General features: G+C 38.9%; 1 protein-coding gene across 4 annotated transcripts in view; it reads left to right on the top strand.

The window, feature by feature from the left end:
* Positions 1 to 22,216, top strand: part of LARGE1 (LARGE xylosyl- and glucuronyltransferase 1) — a 342,290-nt gene that overhangs the window by 131,243 nt on the left and 188,831 nt on the right. For all 4 annotated transcript variants that reach the window (XM_087723118.1, XM_087723119.1, XM_087723117.1 and 1 more), the window contains 2 exons: positions 13,692 to 13,993; positions 19,349 to 19,431. In XM_087723118.1, the coding sequence (XP_087579244.1) occupies positions 13,692 to 13,993; positions 19,349 to 19,431 (385 nt within the window). The remainder of the gene's footprint in view (positions 1 to 13,691; positions 13,994 to 19,348; positions 19,432 to 22,216) is intronic.

Genomic DNA, 22,216 nt, shown 5'->3' with positions numbered 1-22,216 from the left:
TAAACAATACAGAGATGCTGATATTGTTGCTACTGATATGCAACACCTTAGCATATTGTCCAATGCAAGCTAGGTGTTAGATTTTGGTTTGAATGAAACAACACTGAGTGATCTTCAAGGAAGCTCTTTATTACAAGTCAATAGTAACACCAGCAAAACAGTCTGGCTGACAGCTCTCCTTTTATAGGCAGGCTGTCAGCCAGGCAACCAATCATTTTAAACCCACTCTTCCGCTTAAACCACGGACCTGACTGAAGACTTCAGCTCTTGGCTTCAGCAGCTAATTACAATATGTAACTCTAGGGATAAAAGATCCTGATATTATCCCTGGAGTTTTGGAGCTTTGATAGACCTAAAACTAGCTCTGTATGACTTGGCTTCCTGGGAATGTCTCTGCTGTCATTCTACCCAGGTTCCTAATACCTGAAGGGAGATTTGTTATCTCCTTGTTATGGTATGCTTGTGTGTTTCTGTTTAAATCTGCCTGCTAAATTTAACAATAAAACTTAAAATCTCCTTACTCTCTGATGTGTTTATTGCCTCTGGATCTTCTGGCATTGCCTGCTACTTAGCCATACAAAGAGGTGCCTTTCAATGAAGGCTCCTGCTCTTTCAGATGATCTCCCACCCAGCATATGGTTGGCCCCTATTCTGAAAGCCTTTAGAAAAAACAGTTAAGATCAATGTTTTCTCCCTGGGACTTGTGTCAGAATGAATAAAGCTCCCCTTGGTAGGATACAACCATGTTTAGTTCTGATTGTCATCTAATTGTTTTATTCTGTTTTAGTGACATGGTTGTTCTTTTGCATTTGGTGCAATAATTTTGTACACTATTACAATCACAGTGTTTGAATTGGGAAGCCACATAAATAAACTCTTTGGAATAGTGTTTCAGAAATAATCATTTCTAGGCTAAGTGTGGTTTGGTGATTGGTGTTCATCTCTGCTTGCAACTTTTTTGAAGTTCTTGCACAGTGGTTTATTAATACATATGTATATAACAGGGGTTTGGCTGCTGGGGATTTGAAGGGGTTCAGGAGAACCTCTTAAGTTTTTGTGCAGTTTGGAGAACCCCCAAATGCCACTCCTGGCTGACCCTGCCCACAGCACCCCTCCCAGGAGTCCCCATGTGGCCCATTTTGGATGCAGGTAAGTGCAGGGCCAACGTGGAAGCTCACGGAGGGTGAAAAACGGGCCTACCGCAAGTTGGGGAAGGGCAGAAATGGGCCAGTTTCTGGCCTTCAGAGGGCCTCTGGAGCCTGGGGAGGCCATTTTCAGCCTCCTGGAGGTTCAAGGAAAGCTTCTGGAGCCCCCGCTCCCCCCCCCATAGTGCAAGAGGATGACTGGGCCACACCCACCATGGCCATACTCACCCAGCAACCAGGCAGAGAACCCCTTGCTAAAAATCTTTGAAGGCCACCCCTGTATATACATGTATGTGTTTATATGTAAGATCTGTTTGTGGATTTCAGATAAAAAAATAAGTAGCCATGTGTTCCACATTTTTTTCTCCTGCAAATGAGGCCTTTATTTTTCATAATTTTGAATCATTTTTGGTTGATGTTTTTGAGCTTAATTCCAGCTCAGTTTTGTACCAGTGCTGTTATTTTTATGTTAGAATACATCTTTCCATAATTATGCAGATGTATTCTCCCACTTGGAAAGACCCACTGAGAGGAAAGTCTGCCTGGTATTCTCTTTTGGGAGTTAACTGTGAGAAACTAGGGAAGCTACAGATCATTAGAAAGATTGTTATACAGCTCTGCCTCATAGATAACTACCATTTCACACCATGAGAATGTCACAGGTGGGTTTTTTTGTTTTTTTGGATGGGGAAAGATAGATTTTCTTGATCAAAATGATATAGAATGGTTTAATTCCTAGAGTATAGTAGTTTATAACTACTGAGGAGGAATATCCATTATATTTATATAGATGTATTAATGTTCCTTTGAAAATGCTGTAATGTTTTGTAGATTTTAACAAATCAACCTAATATTTTAGTCCACCTATTTGAGGATGGTTACTCTCAGAAAGATAAATTAGGTCACATCTAGTTAATACTTGTATAAGGCACTGCCAGAAAGCTTCAGAACTGCAAGTAAGACTAGGAAAGAATGAAATAAGGAAATAAATAAAAGCTCACAAGAAGACAGTACAAATCACTTTTTTGTTGTTGTCGAAGAAAACTACATAGATGCATCCATGAAATCACTTGAGGTCAAGTCTTTCTTTTTAAATATTTACAGCAGATGTCTGTACATTCATGTTTTCTTGCAAGAATATTATCTAATGAATAACATACTTTAATCCTGGAGACAGTGAGTAGCTATTTTCTACACTTGCACATATACACACATTTCTCTGTATGCACAGCTGTATTTGCTGAATGATTAATATCATTTCCGTTTTATCATCTGAAAGCAAACTGCAGAAACTTGTTTCCCAGAACTGAAAGGCTGCAGAACAACATTAATTCCAGCCTCCGTAGTTGCATCAGTGGGCTTTACACAAGCAAATTCTGCTCCGACATTTAACTCAATAATTAGCAGCTGGAATCTTCTGCTGATGAACAGCTGAATCTATTCATCAGCAATAGAATCTGAATTTAAAAACATGTGGGTTCGGCACTGAATGCCCAAAAAAGTCATGCAGAAACATTGCACGTGCATACACTCATCAGGGCCGAGCTCTGAAAAAGCCAAACTTCTGAATTCTGGCACTCATGTGCACCCAACAATGAGCTGGCTGGCACGCATGCACACCCATTTTTGCCACTGCCTCACACACGAAGGACAGCTGATTGGCATACACGCAAGCATACCAGAAACCCGGAAGACAAAAGGGCAAGGCCGTGCATTCCTGGTGACATGGCTTTGCGTGCCACTTTGGGCATGAATACTATAGGTTTGCCATCACTGGCATATAGTAACTTTGTGCTATACATTTTTTGAATTTAATAAACATTATTCCACTCTTGAAAGCTGAGACTCATTGTGCTTCTTGGTTTGCCACTGGTGCAATATTTAAAATGTTGGACTAGGTTAGGGGAAACCCAAGTCAAACCTCAGCCATGGAAACTCACTGGGTGAATTAGCACCAGTCACTCTCATTCAACCTAGAATATCTGCAGTGATAAAATCAACAGAGATCCTCTCTTGCTTTATTTAGAAGAAATACAGGATATAATTTGAAGGAATGAAGGCAAAAAAAAACCCAGCCATAATTGCTGTATGATTTGAAGATAGCAAAGAATTGCTTTTATCATTGACATTAATGTCAGTGAAACTCTTTTCCATTGTTGGAAATTTTAAGAACTGGTTCAAGATTTAAGTTCTAATTCATTCTGAGGTATTGGGGGGGGGGGGTTAAGCATTGTAATTTCTTGCCATTTGACATCTTTCTTGAGACTGTTCTGCATTCAAGTATGGAACAACTGGAAAACATTGGTTTGCTTATCTCAGTGGTTTAGATAGTGGGATTAAGATGGTAGAGAACAAGGGCTAAATTCCAATTCCTCCATGAATTTCACTGATGACTGTGGGAAGATCACTTTTTTTTAGCCTAATTTACTTCTTAATATCATTGTGCAAATCAATTGGAAGAAGAGTAGTATTTTGGAAGAAAAGTAGAATGTAAATATTATAGACAAGAACATTGTGTAATTTATCCTAGTGCATTTATGTATATATAGTAGTTTCATCAACATGCTCAGAACCTTAAAGAGTATAATACAAAAAGACCTGAAAAATTTATAGTCTAACATTTGATGAAGAAATAAAAAATACATGGAGAAAAAGGAAATGGAAAAATAATGAGCAGAGTTAGTGTTGTACACAATACTTGTGCAATTGCACAAGAAACTCCACTATCAGGCTATGTTACAGTAATGAATGGTATCTAGGCTGAATTCATAATGTGGCTATCAGATGAGAGCTACGAAACTATGGATGACCACTACCTATTTAGTGTTCAACTGGAAGTTTGCAGCCAAGATCTGTTAGCCCAAGGAAATAAAGCAGTATCTGGTCAATTGGCTGGAAATCTATGAATAATCACAGTTGGTAGAATTATGCAGAAATATCTCAATTTTCCAGAGTTCAAATCCCACTAAGTAATTTTGGGGGATTTAACATACTTAGGAAAAGATTTTATTAAAAAGTTTTTGCAATAGTAAGGCTTTCAAGAAATAACAGTTCAATAAAAACAGCACAGATGGTTGATTTAAATTCTAATAGGTATTAACACCCAATTTTCTCAAGCTTCTTTCCCAATATTGATAATGTGTTATCTTTGCCAAGCCTCTCTTCTTGATAATATATTATCTTGGTCAAGTTAAGCCCCTGATAAAAAATTTTTTTCAGTCAGTACTGATAATTTTTCTCTCTTTTTTGCTGCACTTTTAGCACTTCCTTCACTCCAAAAAAGATAGAGAATGAACAAACCATGTTTTTAGTGGAGTTGTACTTTTGCCTACTTCATGAAAAGTAGGTTGCAAAACTATGTGTGTGTGTGTGTGTGTGTGTGTGTGTGTGTGTGTGTGAGTGTATGTATGTATGTATGTATGTATGTATGTATGTATGTATGTATGTATGTATGTATGTAAACTCAAGTAAAAAAAGGACCTACATGGAAATGAGTTTTGGGGTTTGGTCATTCAGGTTTCAATTCTATGTAAGTAAAACAATCTTACTTTCACACAACACAGTGTAGTGGTTTGCAGAAAATGGCACATCTTTAAAAAAATTATAATCATACTTGAGGATGAAGTTATTTTTTAGAAAGTGCTTATTTTTATCTAGACGTGCCAGTAACTTGATGACACCAATTTGATGTTACATAAACAATCATTCCAAAAAGTTATTCATTGAAATTATTTACATTCTATATATAATTCAAAAGGGACGTGGTGGCTCAATGGCTAAGACGCTGAGCTTGTTGATCAGAAAGGTCAGCAGTTTGAATCCCTGGCGCTGCGTAATGGAGTGAGCTCCTATCACTTGTTCCAGCTTCTGCCAACCTAGCAGTTTGAAAGCACATAAAAATGCAAGTAGAAAACTAGGAATCACCTGGGAAGGTAACAGCATTTCATGCGCCTTCGGCATTAAGTCATGCTGGCCACATGACCACAGAGACATCTTTGGACAGCACTGGCTCTTCGGCTTTGAAATGGAGATGAGCACTGCCCCCTAGAGACAGGAATGACTAGCACATATGTGCGAAGAGAACCTTTACCTTTACCTTATATATATTTCACAGGAATTGTATATCTTATTGGAACTTTATATCCTGTGTATGCATACTGAAAAATTATTATGTCAATATAGTTCAGGTTTTCCTCAATCAAATTTTTTGATTCTGTATAGTAACTGGATTAACCTATGACATTATGTTGTAACCATATTTTTTGAATCAATAATAAAAAGGGTTGATTTTATGCTAATCTATCAACAAACCACAAGAGCTGAGTTTACATAATGATAAGCCAAAAACAAATTACCTTGCACCTTATACAAGCTACTTTGTAGCTTAGTGCTATATCAGTTCTGACCAGTAGTATTTAATATAGTGTTATATGGCTGTCCTTTTGTGTGTATATGTAATAATGGTGAAATCTAGTTGGTGCTTTCTCCCTTATTGTGCAAAGCAAGTTTTTTTGTACAAATCAAGTAATCCACAAGCTTTCGTCCTCTATTTTTGCCCAGCACGCCATGAAAATTTGGGAAGGAAATACTCTCAGGAGAAAATCTGAAAATATAGGACTTCTAGAGAGAAAGAGGCAATGATATTTACTCAGATGAGCCCAGATTATTTTTTTCAGAATAGGATAGCAGGCATTAGCATTCATGAAATCAATGACAGAATATGCAGGGTATATCAAAAGTTGGAGTTAAAGATTAAGAATCTTACAAACAATTTAAGCTTGGATATTCAGAAACTAAGGCAGTCATATTTATTTAAAATATGTATTTAAAATATTTATTTAAAAGATTTACATAGATTTATGCTACATAGCCCTATGTGGCTTACAAATGTATGTTACAAATACATAACATATCTATTACATGTATTCATGTAATTTTATTCTGTATGAGTCATTCCTCATGTTTCAGACTTTCACATCTCTTAAAAAATAAGCCTCACTGAATACAGTAAATATGTACACCTTAGAAAACTATCAAAGGACTATATTGTGATTGAAGTTATGCACTGATAACTATAATGATGTTTATATTATATAAAAGGCAGCAACAGTGGGATTATTTATGTCTTCTTCCACAAAAAGCTGGGTTGGAAGGAAATTGATAACTGGAGGCTTATCTTGTTTTTGTTTTGAATTGGTCATAACATTATTATTCTAATATTTTTATATATTTTTATGTATTTCTAGATTTATGATTTTGATATTTTGCACAAGCTTGATAACTTTCTGTAGAAAGACAGTAGATGTACAGAAATAATGGCACCCTTTTATAATTGTGTAAACAACTTAGGCTCTTTTTCTGTTTAGTATTCTCATGACTTGTAAGAGGAATAATCATCAATATTTGCCCCATTCAGTCATCAAATCTATCTTGGCTGTCATTTTTCAAGGCAGACTTTATAATGCAGTAATTGTGTGCATATGCAAATGATTTTGTCACAAACTGATCTACACACACACAGACAGACAGACACACACACACACACACAGTAGTGTTGAATCATAGGTGTGGGGCAATACTGTGTGTGTAAAGCAGCTTGAGCTTGGAGAATGGCCAGAGCTAAAATAGTTCACAACTAAGGTGCTGTTTCATTAACATGCCTTTCTAAAATATCTTTGGCTTCAGTACATTCCCTGTTTCTTCATTTTTGTTTTTCAAATTATAACATTTCTTAATTACTTTGCTGAAGAGGAGCTGGATTTTGTAGCAACCAAAAATAGACTTTGGGTAGTTGATATGATACGTGCTGAATGAACACACTGTTCTTAATCCCAATTATAGAACCGGTAAAGTGCTGTCATAACCATCTGACATTTCTCTGTTACAGTTATGCTTTAGATAGAGACAAGGAGACTAAGACCTCTACATATGGGAGTTGCACAGTCCACATAACCCTCTCAAGGTCACATTGTCTCCAGCTTCCTTTCTTTAATTTGCAAAGGTTTTTTTTTCTTTCTTTCAGTGGTTTATTTATATTAGAATTAAAGGATGCCTAGTTTGCAATGGAGACATCTGGAGAAAATAGCTTGGCTTCATTTAGCAGCTCTATAGGCAGCTATCAACATTCCTCATCAGGCAGCATTCTGTAGTTCCAGCTGATGCTATGTCAGAGTGATTTATAAATTTAGTGTAGGACACTGGGTGTGAACATTTTTGTTAGATATAGAAAGGACAATCTTAGTATGTCTCATGATTGCTGAGGGAAGATACAGACTTTAATACTTAGCAGAAATCCTTCTGTCTTAGCAATTGGTTCAAGCTAGACTCTGATTGCCAACAAAAGGTGCATTCCAGGAAATGAAATTTTGACCTACTGCTCTAAATTATGCTTTGTTGAACTTTCACTAATCAATAATCATATTTCTATTGTCAATAGATAAAAATAGAAGAATCTCTTAAGCTATTCAGAGATAAATTGAACTGTCCCTTGACCAGACCCTCACTTCAACACATTCAGTGAATGGAAGCTACCACTCCTCTTTGTGTAGATAAACTTGGAGGAATGGGTGACATAGCCCTTATTATACATGGGGATCCTGTTCCTGCTTCACAATCATGGAACATAAACCATGAAGAATAAGATATTTTAAAGAACAAGTAAACTTCATTCATTCATTCATATGCCTCTGGGTGGCGTGCAATAAAATCCTAAAAATAATTACAAAAACACTCTATAATAGGGGTGTCAAACTCAAGGCCCTTGGGGCAGATCTGCCCCAAGGGATGCTTAGATCTAGCCCTCTGGGCCACCCTGGAAGCAGTGAAGGACCGGTCCACAGTGCCAGTGAAAACAGAGCTCAGGATTGCATGCATGGCCCTCCTGAACTCCATTTTCAGCCACAAGGGCCTCCTGCAGCCCTCGGCCAGTGAAAATGGATCTCAAGGGGACCACATGCAGCCCTCCTCAACTCTTTTTCAGTTGTGATGGCCTATGGCATCCCTCCACCAGTGAAAACTGAGCTCTGCAGGAGGCCATAGTGACACTGTGATGTTGAGCTGGCCACGCCCAATATGGTCACGCCTCGCTGGAGGTCAAACACAACTCTGATGAGGCCCTCAATAAAATTGAGTTTGATATTCTTGCTCTATAAGTACAATTGTATCACAGTGGCCAGTTGTTTTGCCGGATTTGGCATTGGTTACTAGTCGGGCCCCACCCAGGGGCCTCGGACGTTGTAACATATTTTCATAATATGCGTGCAGATCCAAGCAGTGCGGTTTTTTGCATTTGACTGATGGTGATTTTGTCAATTTTTAACTGTTTTAAATGTAATTCCAGTGCTTTTGGAATAGCACCCAGTGTGCCAATTACCACTGGGATTACCACTGCTGGTTTGTGCCATAGTCGTTGAATTTCGATTTTTAAGTCCTGGTATTTTACGATTTTTTTATGTTCCTTCTCGGCGACCCTGCTATCACCTGGTATTGCGATGTCTATGATTGTGACCTTATTTTTCTCAACCAGTGTGATGTCTGGTGTATTATGCGCCAGTATTTTGATTATTATTGTTGTTGTTGTTGTTGTTGTTACGCAGAAGTGCTAGGAGAGCATTAGAAACTACATGCAATGAGGCCATCTCATTAAATCTCAATTTCTGTGAAACCCTCAAGCCTGTTGACATACTTTGATTTTCTGCCATTTATTACTCATAAAGAAACAAAAATCGAAGTCCCAAAGCTATATAAATAAAAATGCAAATGTTCGTTTGTTCAAAATCTTAAATCTTTGAAAGTTCTTCACCGATTGCTTTGAAATTTTGAGACAACGTTGCATTCGAATATGTGCTTTTTTAATATACCTATATCATATATATGTCACACCTGTGACAGGTAAAAACATGCTTTTTTGAAAACCAGCACCATCTGTTGGACGTAAAAGCAACAGACTAAATATTTCATGATTCAATTTCAATGTTTCTGATTGCATTGCTATATTGAATTTTCATAGATTTTGATTTATTTTCATTTTGATTTAATGATTCCGTGTGACATTGCATTGGAATTGAGCTGTGTCGTTTACCATAGCATTCATTTCGTGAGTATAGTATATTCGTAACAGTTCGGCCTCTCTCCAGCTTTGTCCCTATGGTCCCTTTATATGTGTGGCTGGGCTGTGGCCCCACCCTTTCCCCTTTCTGCCTCTCCTCCGACAAGCTTCGGCCATTTCTGCCAAGGGGAGCCGAAGCCCTTCAGCCTCCCCCTCCCCGCTCAATCCTCCCCTCCTGCTGGGCCTTTGCTGTCTGTGGCAGAGCAGTGCCTGGGCAATCCCTCGGCCGCCTCCCCTCTCCCTTAAGCCGGCCTCCACCCACCCAGCCCAGCGAAGCTGCAGAGGAGGCGGAGCGTCTCCTCAGCCCGGCTGGCTGCAAGCACTCTCCATCCCCCCTCACAGCGAGCTATGGCCTGACCAAGGCGGCTCCAACGGGGCGGTGGTGGTGGTGTCAGCCTGAGGTGCAGCGGGGCTGGGGCAGCCACTGGGTACCCCGTGAGGCAGTGGTGGAAGCATCTCTGGATGGGACCACAGCTGGTAGGGGCTGCCTCGCGTCTGCGTCTCCAAGGATGGCTCCTTCCTCCTCCTCAGGGGATGCTGGCCGCCTCCTCTTGCCGCCGCCGCTGAGAGAAGCCAGGTCGGTGGCGGCGGCCGCCTCCCCCTCTCCTCCTCCTCAGCCCAGCCAGGCTGAGAGAGGCATCATCATTGTTGGTGGCATCGTCAGGCCTTTCTCCTGCTGGCCCCAATGCAGCAGCACCCACAGCAGCAGCAGCCTGACTCAGCAGCGGAGGTGCGGGAGAGAAAGAAGATGGCGCAGCCCACTTTGCTGCCTCGGTGGGCCAGCAGCAGTGGCATCGGCTTGGAGGATTTCCTGCCCAGCCTGCTGTCCCAGCTGCCTCCCCCGGCCCCCGCCGCCACCTTGCTCTCCTCCTGCCCTCCTGGGGTGCCTTCGCCGCAGAGCCTTGCACTGCTCTTGCAGGGAGGAGGAGGCATCTGGGGTCCAGAAGGCACCCAGTTGAAGAAGAAGAGCGGCTTCCAGATCACCAGTGTGACCTGGCGCAGATCTCGGCCAGTCTCAGCTCCAACAACAGCATCGCCGAAGACATGGAGACCTACGACGACCTGGACGAGTCGCACACTGAGGACTTCTCCTCTGAGACCCTGGACGTCTCACTCTCCTGAACCACCAACCTGGGGGAGCCTGAGCTCAGCTCCGAGGAGACGCTTAATAACTTCCATGAGGCCAAGAGCCCTGGCACCATCTCCCCCAACCAGTCTCACCCGGCCAGCAGCCCCAAGGCCTGACCAATGGCAGCACCCACCCTCCACCCCACTATGCCCATGGGGATACCCCCAGCCTCCCTCCCACGCTGGGGTCCCCCTGCCTATTTCCGTAGGGGCCTCATCCAGCCTGTTGTTCCAGAGGCTGCCTGTCACAGGGAGCTTGGAGGGCGCCAGGCCAGGGCCTGCAGGAGTGTCCTCCGTGGCGGCTCTTGCAAGGGCCACCGTGGCTCACTTCCATGCAGGGGCCGCCTCTGCTGGGGGAGCCGTGGCTGGTGCAGAGAGTGGCAGGGCCCGCCAGGTGGACAAGACCCTCACGAACCTTGCCACTGCTGGCAATGGCATGACCCTGCCTGGAGGGAACCACCCTGGGAATGTTTCTTTCTTCGCGTGCTGTTGGTAAATGTGCCCGGTCCAACGTTTTTCCAGCAATTGAAAATTGTTTCTCACATTGACAATTATATATTGCGTGTTCTAGAGTCGGCAAACCAGACAATATCTATATCTACACAGACAATGGAACAACAAAAAATATTGTATACCCACAAGCATTGTGAAATTAAACATATTACAATCTTGCGCTTTTTCTTTTCTTTCTTTTCCATTTAACCAGACTGGGCCACAGCAACACGTGGCTGGGTACAGCTAGTTACAAATAGATAAAAACTTTTACTGAATTTTTTGGGATCTGGCCTCTGTTTCACAATCATTGAAATGAGTTCATGGATAATGAAAGCCACTTCTGTCTTCTGCCCTCTCCTGCATATTATATGCCTATACTTAATCAGTGTATTTTTCTTCAGACTTTGAAGGAAGTTTAGAAGACAAGCCTCATTTTAGCTTCTTTATTTTCAGAGTCTTTTGTGGCTTGTTTTCTTCCACCTGATTATATGAAATATATGTGCTGAACACAGATAAATAGGATTTATTTTATATATGCTTTGTTACTTGGATTGCTGTCTTGTAATTATTTTGTACCTATTTTTGTCGTCGTTGCAATTCATTTGTTGCATTTTGCTATTTTTATGTTAGTCTTACTGATGTTAGCAACCCGGCGTTGGTTGAAGTCACTGAAACTGAATTAATGAAGGAATAAATGAAATAAATCCAGAATATCAACCATTTACTTGGGTAAAGTCTTTGTGACTATAGCCTGATATCCTACCAAGAAAATACTTGCTTGTGATTGGATGCACCATAGTTAGAAAGTTTCGCCATATGCTAGCTGTGACAACTTGCCCCTAGCATCCTTTAGCTCTTTTTCTGCTAATGAAGAATTTTACCCAGAAAAGGTTTTATCCTTCCTGCACTGCTCAGCCACATTAAGAATTTGAGGTTTATTTATTGTCACAAATACGTTGAGCCAGTATAATAAAGCTATATTGAATTTGCATACACTAAGAGACTGGGATTAATTTTGTTTCACAGAAAGGCGATCAGTTTCACTGCAGGATAAAGTGGTGGTTTTTTAAATTTATTTATTCCAGGATAAAGATGTTATTCAGGCATTTTGAAGCAACTTTAGAAATCATAAAAGAGAGAGAAAGAAAAGTGCACAGACAGATGATAAACATATAAACAAGGGAAACAAAAAAATAATGTATGAGAGTATAGGTTTTCAAAGAAAAGGGTTTTGCCTGTGACCTGCAGGTTGCATATTTCTTACCCTGCCATAAATCAAGCCAAAGATAATATGGAATGCCTGCTGTTTCCCTGTACTGTGTAACTTTGGAGCAAAGCAGAAAGTTTAAAAGAAAAATGATACACCGATAGCACTGCTCTTTACTGTGTAACTTTGGAGCAAAGCAGAAAGTTTAAAAGAAAAATGATACACCGATAGCATTGCTCTTTCCCTCTTCACTGAATATGTAAGTATATAAAACTTCTATAGATTTTGGTTGTTTGCAATAACAAAAATCACATTATTATGGTTGCTCAAACAACTAGATGTTTAGAGTGGATTTTTGGCATTTTTATCTATCTATTGAATCATTCCCAAGGATCTACGATAAGCTTATGTTGTTTGATGGTGTTAAAGGTATCCACACAGGATGTAAACTGTTTCAAGTAAAGCTGCCTTTTGCAATGGTGATTTTGTCAGTGCTGAAGATGTTCAAAGGGTGCTCCAGATGTTTTGAGATTGCACCCGAAACACCTATAACTGTTGGTATTATCTTTGCTGTCTTTTGCCTTCTACTTCTATTTGCAAGTCTTTATATTAGATATATTGGATAAAAAAGAATGGTACAAGGTAAAAGAGGCTGCAAATAATGCAACAATATTTGTATAAGAGGAAAAGATCAAAGACATAGTAAAAGTAACAGGAAAATAACATGTAATGGTTTGAAAGTGAGTGCAATGGCTAAACGAAAAGCCTTCAGCCCAGTGAATGGGATAAAAAGTAGAAGTAATAAAACATTCATGATGCAACTTAAATAAGGGAATTTTGGAGGTGTGTGTGAAGGATACAAATATATTAAGAGTGGAGCTGAATTGGTGTAGGAATGTCAAAAAATGTTAAGGCTGCAACTGTAATTGAAGTAACTGGAGAAATGTACATATATCAATATGGTTTGTTTATGAAGTATCTGTGCAACTTGCTTAATGTGTGTAAATATTACTGCCTAATTGGAAGAATGCAATTGTTGATCTATTCAAATGGAAAGTAGAAAGACATACAGCAAAATTGGTTTCTTTAGTATGCTAGGAAAATCTTTCATAGAATTCTAATTCCTCCTCCTCCACCACTACCATCACCCCCCGGCAAAAAAATAGGTGCAAAAACTTAATTCCCCACCTCCGCTGTCCAATATCCATCCCTTTTAAAAACCTTACTTAACTCTAGGCTGAAGACTAGAGGAACAGAAGCAAGCAAGGAAATTTTTTTTCCTGCAACTTTTTCCCTTGAATTGGAGGGGGAAAAAACCATCTCCAAAAGTTTAGACAACTAGGACTTTTGCCACAAAATGGAGGATGCTGGGTCTTTGCAAGCTTTATCTGTCCCTCTGACTGCTTGTAGAGCCCAGCTAAGATTTTGAGTCTTGGCTTGATTGTAGACTGTCATTACATTATAAGGATCCTTTCTAAATTAACCATATGCACAGTTTATTGAGGTCTCAGGATTGATTGGAGTAAAAAATAATCTTGATGTTTTTTCAGAGTTTTGACATTTTAATTCCATTTGGGACAATTTCTGTTTCGTTTTGTTTTCACTGCAGATGGAAAGCCAGTGTCATTGTCTCCAATTGAATCCCAGCCCCACAGCCCTCATTACACAGCCACAAGTCAACGTGAAAGAGAAAGCTTGGAAGTTCGTATGCGAGAAGTGGAAGAAGAAAACCGTGCACTACGCAAGCAGCTCAGTCTGGTGCAGAGCCGGGGCATGTCTCACCGACGAGGCAATCATTCAAAAACTTATTCCATGGAGGAAGGGACTGGGGACAGTGAGAGCCTCCGGGCTGGCATTGTGGCAGGGAACAGCTCTGAATGTGGACAACAGCCAGCAGTGGAGAAGTGTGAGGTAGGCAGATGATTTCCTACCTAAGCCATGTTTCTAAAAGCAAATCAACCTGATGTGTTTGGAATAGTCTACAGTAGCTTTTGAACCTTGACCGTTTATTGAAGATAACTCAATAAACAAAAGTATAAATAGACCTTGGAAATAGCTCTAGGCCAGGGCTGTCAACTCCTGGCCCCCAGGTTGATGCGTCATGCGCTGGCCACATCCACACCCGGTTTAGCGAAGGAGAAAAAAGTCCCAGTATGTCACATGATGCCTCTATGATGATGTGAGTTTGATACCCCTACACTAGGGAAACTCCTAGTGTAGTTTTACAATGGACATGGTAGGAGTTAATATCTTTCCCTGATTCCACCCCCCAAATAATAAGGAAACTATTCCAAACATTTAACTGAACTCTGCAACAGAAACAAATTATCTTAATAGTTTCAGATATTTATCCCCCAGTTTCATGTGCTTTTCTTTTAATATTTTTTTAAAAAACATATTACACTCTCTTTGCTGTAATACTGAATGATGCAGCTCTATGTACACTTCTTTGGGAATTAGTCTCACTGAACACAGCAGCATTTATTTCCAATAGGATTATACTAGAAGAGTTTGCTGAGTCACACTTGGTTTTAAAAACTAAGTGTTCATTATTTATCCTTCTGAATTAAAATAAATAAATAAAATCATCTTTATTCATAGCAATTCAAATCTTTCTGCATTGATGAAGATCGATCCTTCACTGCACTGGCTATACGAAAGAGGTAGATTGAGTACAAGTATAGAATAACTAAGTCTGTATTAGGATTCCAGAAGCTCAGGAATTCAGCAAATGAAGCAGGACAGGGATTTCTGCCATTTTTTCTGGATGTGGGGAATGACTGTATGTTGTAACAAACATTATCTTTTCGGGTTTTTCATTTCAAGGCAATAGGAACTAAATTCTCATCTCACCATAGTAGTCCTAATTCTCAATATTTCTTGGGGGTTCAGGAGCCGTATGCAGTTCCAGGGCACAGATTGTAAACCTGTCTGGGGGAAAACTTTTAAGGAACATGTCACACTTAGATGGGCCCATGACTTCCAGGTTTTGATAAATCCACCTCATAGAAAACAATGGATTTGCTTAACATTCATGGATTCATTTAACAACCATAGTAATTCACTTAACAGCTGCCAGAGAAAAGATTGTAAAATCAGGTTGATAATGTGACCTGCTTTACACAGCTAATAACTTAACAATTGTAATGGGCAAGCTCCATTATGGTTGTAAGGTGAGAACTACCCGTAATTAATGTTACTTTCAGTTTAATGAGGGGCCTTCTTGCAGAACATCTTTAAGATAACCTAGAGGTTGTTGTTGTTTTCCTGTTACAACCTCCTTGTTGGCTTAGAATGCACATTGGCTTTTTTTTTTAATGGACTTTTTTTGCGGATTTGATTTTTATTTTTTTTCCCTAAAATGTAAAAAGTCTATTAGCAAAGTGCCATGTTTTCTTATGTTTGAGATGAATAGAATAGAATAGTATAGAATTCTTTACTGGCCAAGTGTGATACATAAGGACACATAAGGAATTTGTCTCTGCTGCATATGCTCTCAGTGTACATAAAAAGACAAAATACATTCATCAAGAATCATAAGCTACGTACAGCACTTAATAGTAGTCATAGGGTACAAATTATGAAACCATCACACAAAGCAATTAAACAGCTACTTACATAGGAAAGATGACTGTCCTAGCGGTCATACTCTGTTGCCTCTTCATCCTTTTAAATAATACTAACTGCAGAAGAAATAAAACAATATTGGACTCGATTGTGGTTGTAAGCTGAGGACTACATTACAGGTAACAGAAGGGACCTCTGTTTTCACCCAACAATGTACAGTCTTTTCAGGAAGGATGTCCCCCAACAAACAGGAAAGATATAGTTTTTCATCTAAGACGTTAGATCAAGAATGAATGTCATAGGTAGATTCACAGAGCAATACAGATTTCTTTTTCTGAAATTCATTCCTCAGTTCAAAAAACAAGAATATATGAATTAGGTTCAGTACTTAGGACAGACCAAGTAGCTATTCAAGAGTTAGTAGTGTCATGGTTAGAAGCAATGGTTTAAAACCAGTAATATTTGGTTGGGCATTTCAAAGGGAATACAATACATATTTAATTTTACATATGTTAACAGCTGCTGGAATTGTGTTTGCACAACAGTGGAAAAACAAAGATATGAAAATGAAAAATGTGCAGGAATGAACAAATTGACAATTAAAATCAAGAAGGCTTCGAATACTTTTTCATGTGAGATTTGTTTTATCAATTGCTAACTAACAGAAACAGAAATTAAAAATCTAAAAGTATGAAAGAAAACACCAATTATGTAAGGAAAGGTCACTAAAATGTATAAGGAAATATTATTAGTACTTGATCATTATTAATGTGTAGACAACTGCGGGACATTACACACCCACACACACAAACTATGACAGTGCAAGGAAAACACCAAAAAATAACAATTTTTCCCCAAAAGACTGCAGATTAAACAAGTTTTTTTCCCTAACCCTAAGGACAGGAAAGACAAAACCACTAGAATAAAAACCATCAAGGCATTGTGGGAAATTATAAAGGACAGTGCCAGGAAGCTCACAGAACCAGGAGCCACAATTACCTAAACAACCAGGTATCCCACAGAAACACACAAAAGCTGGCAAAGCTGCCTTGCACCAACCTGGCCTGCCCATGAGAGGCTTATGTTCATTCCCTGTCAAGGATCCATTTTCCATAATCAGCAATTATTTGAGCTGAATTGTTACTATATATTGCAGCTCAAGTGACAGCTGTGTAGCGTAGACAACGCTGAAATAACTCAGTTACTTTTGAAAAATGTTTCTCCTGACCTATTCTTTCTGATCACCTTATTTACATAATGATTCAAAACTCGAAAAGCTACAGGTGTTCCTTAACCTATAGCGGTTCATTTAGTGACTGTTCAAAGTTAAAACATCACTGAAAAAAATGACTTATTGCTGTTTTTCACACTGACAATTGTTTCAACATCCCTATGGTCACAGGATCTCATATTTATGATGGTTGCAGTGTACCGGGATGAGGCAAGCACCTTTTGCAATCTTCTGACAACTAAATCAATGGGGAAGTCAGATTCACTTAACAATCCTGTTATTAACTTAACAGCTGCAGTGATTTACTTAACAACTGTGGCCAAAAAGGTCATAACATGGAGCAAAAGTCACTTAACAACTGCCTCACTTAGCAACATAGTTTGGGCTCAATTCCAGTCGGGGGCTTATATTTGACCAAATTTGGTAATTTTCAGTGCAGCATTTCAATGATCATGTTTTAGCCATTCATCTATCTGCCTTAACAATGACCTTTATGGATAAATTACCATGATTCCATTTTTTTTGTTTGTCAAATTATCTAACAAGTCAACTTGTTTAAAGTATTAAAAGGTTAAATACTAAAAAAAAAAAATCCACAGTGGCTGATTCAAGTAGGGAAGAAGCAGGGTTTTGAATAATGAAAAAGTGCTGAAGTTTTATGAGACTGCAGAGACTGAATTAGTTCTTTGCACTGACTGTCACTATAGAAGATGTTGGAAAAAAGTTCAAATGAGACATATTTATTTTCAGGTAGGGAAACGGAAGTGTTACATCAAAGATAAGGAATAAATATTTTAGAAATTCACTGCTGGGAATATACAAAGGTAGAAGATATTGTCTTTTGGGCTTTCTCTCAGGGTTTCCTCTTCTAAACAAGAGGGATCTTAATATCTTTTTCTCATTGAATGAAGACATTTATTCATACCTACTTAATTATTAAATTATTTTATATTCTCAAAGCCACACACTGGAATCTGACTCTCTGGTGTCTGCTGTTTTAGTTGCTCCAGTGTAGAGTAATTAACATTAGAAAGGCATGTTTCCATTCATTGTAAAATTATTTTCTTCCATATTTAAATAAGAAATAAAACAATACTAAGGTAAAACAATACTAAATGAAAGCTAATTTCAAGGGGGGTGTATTTTGGCTAGCTCAGTGAGACCTTTGAATATATTTTTTTTCTTTACATTGCCATTTTCGTCTTCCATATCTCTCTCTTATGATGATTTATTCAGAAATAAGGTGTTGCATGTTCAATGGGCTGTCTCTAAGGCAATACATTGGAATTGCAAATTTAATAGCTAGGTGCAAGAAATGATAGCAATTTATTCAATAATTATGTCAAATTTAAAAAAGATTATATTGCTATAATTTTGGCTAGAAACCTTCCTGCAAGTCCACACTTTATTTGCGGCATAAATAAACACACAGCCAAGAATTGGTTTTGAGGAAGATTACTTTGAATAAAAACCGCTCTGTCCACATCATTGGGGCTTTGAGCTTGAGAACTATGATATTTTTATTGACAGCTCAATCAGATAGAAAGTACCAGGTTCAAGTCCTCCATTGAATGCTGAAGCTTGGGATTAGTCACAATGTCTCAGCAACAGATCTCCCTCACAGGTCTGCTTCTGTGAAGTTAAAATAAACAATAGTCTCTTTGAATGCCGCCTTTAGCTTTTAATGGCAAATTGAGCTTTAAATGAAGGAAATCATCCTAACAAGATATGAAGGATCATAGAGCTGTATAACTAGGACTGTGGTCCTAAAGGAGATATGCTAATGAGAAATTTATTCCCGGGCGATTAAGAAGAGGCAGGAAGTGCAAAGTCTTGAGTTATGAGCAGATTTGAGGTTGAACAATATTCTTGCAGCAGCCAGTTTTTCTATATTGGTTCTCCACCACTTTGCCAGAGATGCCCATTTACCCAGGAAATCTTGCATATTGTTTATTTTTTTTCCTCGGAACTGGTGTCACCAGTTCTGTCACCACCAGGAACTGACTAGTTCCTTAAATACTTGTGTAGAATGGCTCAGTGCGGGATTATGGCGTCTGGTTTTTCCGAAAGAATTATTATTTTTTCTTTCACTGTGGGTGACACAATTGAAAACCCGATACAGTTTCAATTTCGCCATCACAGCAATCCTCTTGATTTTTTTGGACTATGCCTTGTGGACACCTCTGCCTCCTTTGAAATGGAGGTGATTTAATTTGTTTCAATCTAAGCTATTACCAAAATGTAGTCAATCTTTTCTGCATAGTATTAAAAAAAATAGCACAAGGCTTAAGAGTCTAGGGAAATTATGTTACCGGTACTTCTCATATCCATGAGGTTACAACTTTTAAAAATATATCAAGGAATGTTAAGCATCAAAAGCCTCAAACTGACCAGACTGCATTGATTTCACTAGATTGTGATGATTTTTCTTCTCCTTGCATTCACTGTTTGTCTCTCTGTCTTTTTAGACAATCCACGTCGCCATTGTATGTGCTGGATACAATGCCAGTCGGGACGTTGTCACTCTCGTCAAATCAGTCTTATTTCATAGGTAAAGCATCTTTATCTTGCTACATGCTTTTTTCTTTTTCTTTTTGGTAAAAAAATGATTCAATATCCCTTTGATCCTTCATAGTAGAAATGATCAGTGAACCTGAATCTAGCTAGATGGGTTGCTTCTTTTAAAATGTTTAAAACTACATAGTATGTAAAATATATTTCTTGCTAAATTATGTTGCTTTGGACTGGCTCCTCTAAATTTCTGTCAACATGCACAGAATTTAATAATGATGTACTCATCCAACCATTAAAAAATGAGTAATGGTTATGAAAACTTCACTTTTAGGAAGTAATCACCCATTCTTTAAGCTTCTCTGCTTCCACCCTATTCTAATTTGTCGCTATTTTAAATTTCTTACTGCTTTTTAAAATGACTATGTTTTTATCAGAAATTTGCCCAAGTTTTTCTTTATGTTTATTTTTAATGAGTTACAAGCATGGATTTGAAGTGGGAGAACTATGGAAACCAGATCAGCTAAGTAAAAACATCTCCACCAGGAGTGTCAAACTGGATTTCTTCACAGACCGGATCAGCATTGTAGTTCTTCTCCATGAGGGAGTTGGGACAGATGCCCCCTGCAGTCCCCTGCTGTCCAAAACATGGCACAGGTGGTGGGGTATGTCCCCCCCCTTGCCCGTTTTCAGCATGGATGGCCTTCTGCAGCACTTTGCCAGCCAAAACAGGATGGGAGAGCTTGTGGCGCCTCTGCGCTGCCCGTTTTTGGTCAGTAGAGTGCTGCAGAAGACCCTGGAGGCTGAAACCCCCCCCCCCCACAGTCCATTTTGATCATCAGAGGCACCACTGGCCAGTCCTTTGGTATTTCCAGGCCAGCCCCATGGGCCAGATTTAAGCACCCACAGGCCTTGGGTTTGACAGCCCTGATCTAGACAGTTTTTACTGATCTCAAAAATTCAGTAGAAGAGAATATATGTAGTTCAGGGATGAACTATGTAGTCCTTGGTACTCTTTTAGTTTTGTTGTTTGCTTGTGGATGTTTCATTACCTGACTATACAGGAGCTTGATCTACCAGTGCTGGTGGAGATGTGGGTTTTTTTTCCCCTTGGTAATTCCTTGATTAAGAAAGTGTTTTCTGGCCAACTGTTTCTCTAGTATTAATCCCTGTTTATCTGGCTGCTGGCTGCAAGTCTTTGGCAAAGACTTAGCAGGATTCGATATGGTTAGTTCTTAGATGAGCAACCTCTAGGAAATATTAGGGGTATAGGTTAGACAGGGAAAGAAAAAGAACCTCAGAAAAAAGGGAAGCAAAAATTACTTTTGTTCATTCCATTGACTGAGATTTCTCAAATGAACTAAAACTGTAGTTGTCAGCGTTCCAAGTATCATGCAAAATTAAATCAGAGTCCAAGGCAAAACGATCCTTAAAGTTCCAATTTAATAAGTCAGACATCTTAGCATATCTGTGGAATCCCAATTTTGGAAGTTACATAGGATTCCCACCCAGTTGAAAGTTCATGATCTTGTCCCCACAGCCACAAATCCATCACATGGTCCAATCTTCTTCTTCCATGCTGGCATCTTCACCCAGCTAGTTCCGGTCAGGTGCAGAGTGCAGAGACAAAAGGTGACCTTGGGCTTCTAGAAAAGAATGACAACAATTCCACAATTCCACAATTCTACTCTTTTCTATTCCCCCCTCCCAACTACTACACTAATGAAACAGCATAATAAAATAAGAGAGAGTGTGGCAGTCCAAAGATCCTAAAAGGGATATAACTGCAGGCCTGACATAGTTATAATTTTAAATTACAAGTTAAATTCATATATAAGGTCACTTTTTAATATGAAATAAAATATCTATTTATGGGGACTTTTTCCTACTCAAACTAAATTTGATTTGATTTTGTATTAAATCAAAAAGGGTTCCCTTTTGACTAAAATCTAACCCTTCAATCTTTAAAGCAGCAGATCATTGATTTCCATATCTGGTAGCAGATATTTCACCATCAGCACTTGTCTTGAAAATAATTAAGGTTATAGGGAAGGAAGGAAGGACATTCTGTGCAATAAAGAGTTGTCAGATGAAAATCATGAATTAAACATTCTGGTAGAGCTTCCACAAACAATTAAATTAGTGTTGCCGTGAAGAATGATTGTTTGGAGGTTGACTGAAGTATAATTTTATTGTAATGATATTGTGAAAATTGGCTCAGAGAGGTGTCATCCCCCTCTTGAATAGGACACATCACAAAATCTCCACATAATTAAGTTATGTATCGGGCTGAAGGAGGAGGAAGCGGTAAATAACTTCTAAAGTGACTACAACGACTGGGGCCTTACAATTAGGGTGAGAGAAAATAGTGAAAGCATGTCAACTCTCTGCTCTTTAACTCTTAGATGCTGTCATGAACATCAAAGGGTTTACTACCATATGAAATATTTCAAAGGAAAATGTATGTATTTTCAGATTAACAGCATTCCTCCTGCCTTATCTGACTTGTCCGATTTTAAATGTGTCATTAATATGTCTTATTAATAGTCCCAATAGTCCCGCAACAATGAAGATAAATGAAAAGAAAATAATTTATAAGCAATAGATTTAAATGTATTTTCCCTTTTTCTTTCAATATGATGCTTTATGTTCGTTTGTTCATTTGTGATCTACAACATTTAGGTACTGAGCATATCCTGGTTTGTTGAAAACTACCATACATGTTATATTTAGAGTTTGTCTAAAACACTTTTATTAGAGTTTTTATGTAATGGTGTTACAAAAAAAAAATTTAACTGGAAGAAATATCATTGTGGGTTTTAAGA

This window comes from Thamnophis sirtalis, unplaced genomic scaffold, assembly GCF_051295495.1.
Source record: "Thamnophis sirtalis isolate CommonGarterSnake01/CBP01778 unplaced genomic scaffold, rThaSir2_p1.2 scaffold_9, whole genome shotgun sequence".
NCBI lineage: Eukaryota > Metazoa > Chordata > Lepidosauria > Squamata > Natricidae > Thamnophis > Thamnophis sirtalis.
This window is presented reverse-complemented; position numbering and strand designations above follow the sequence as displayed.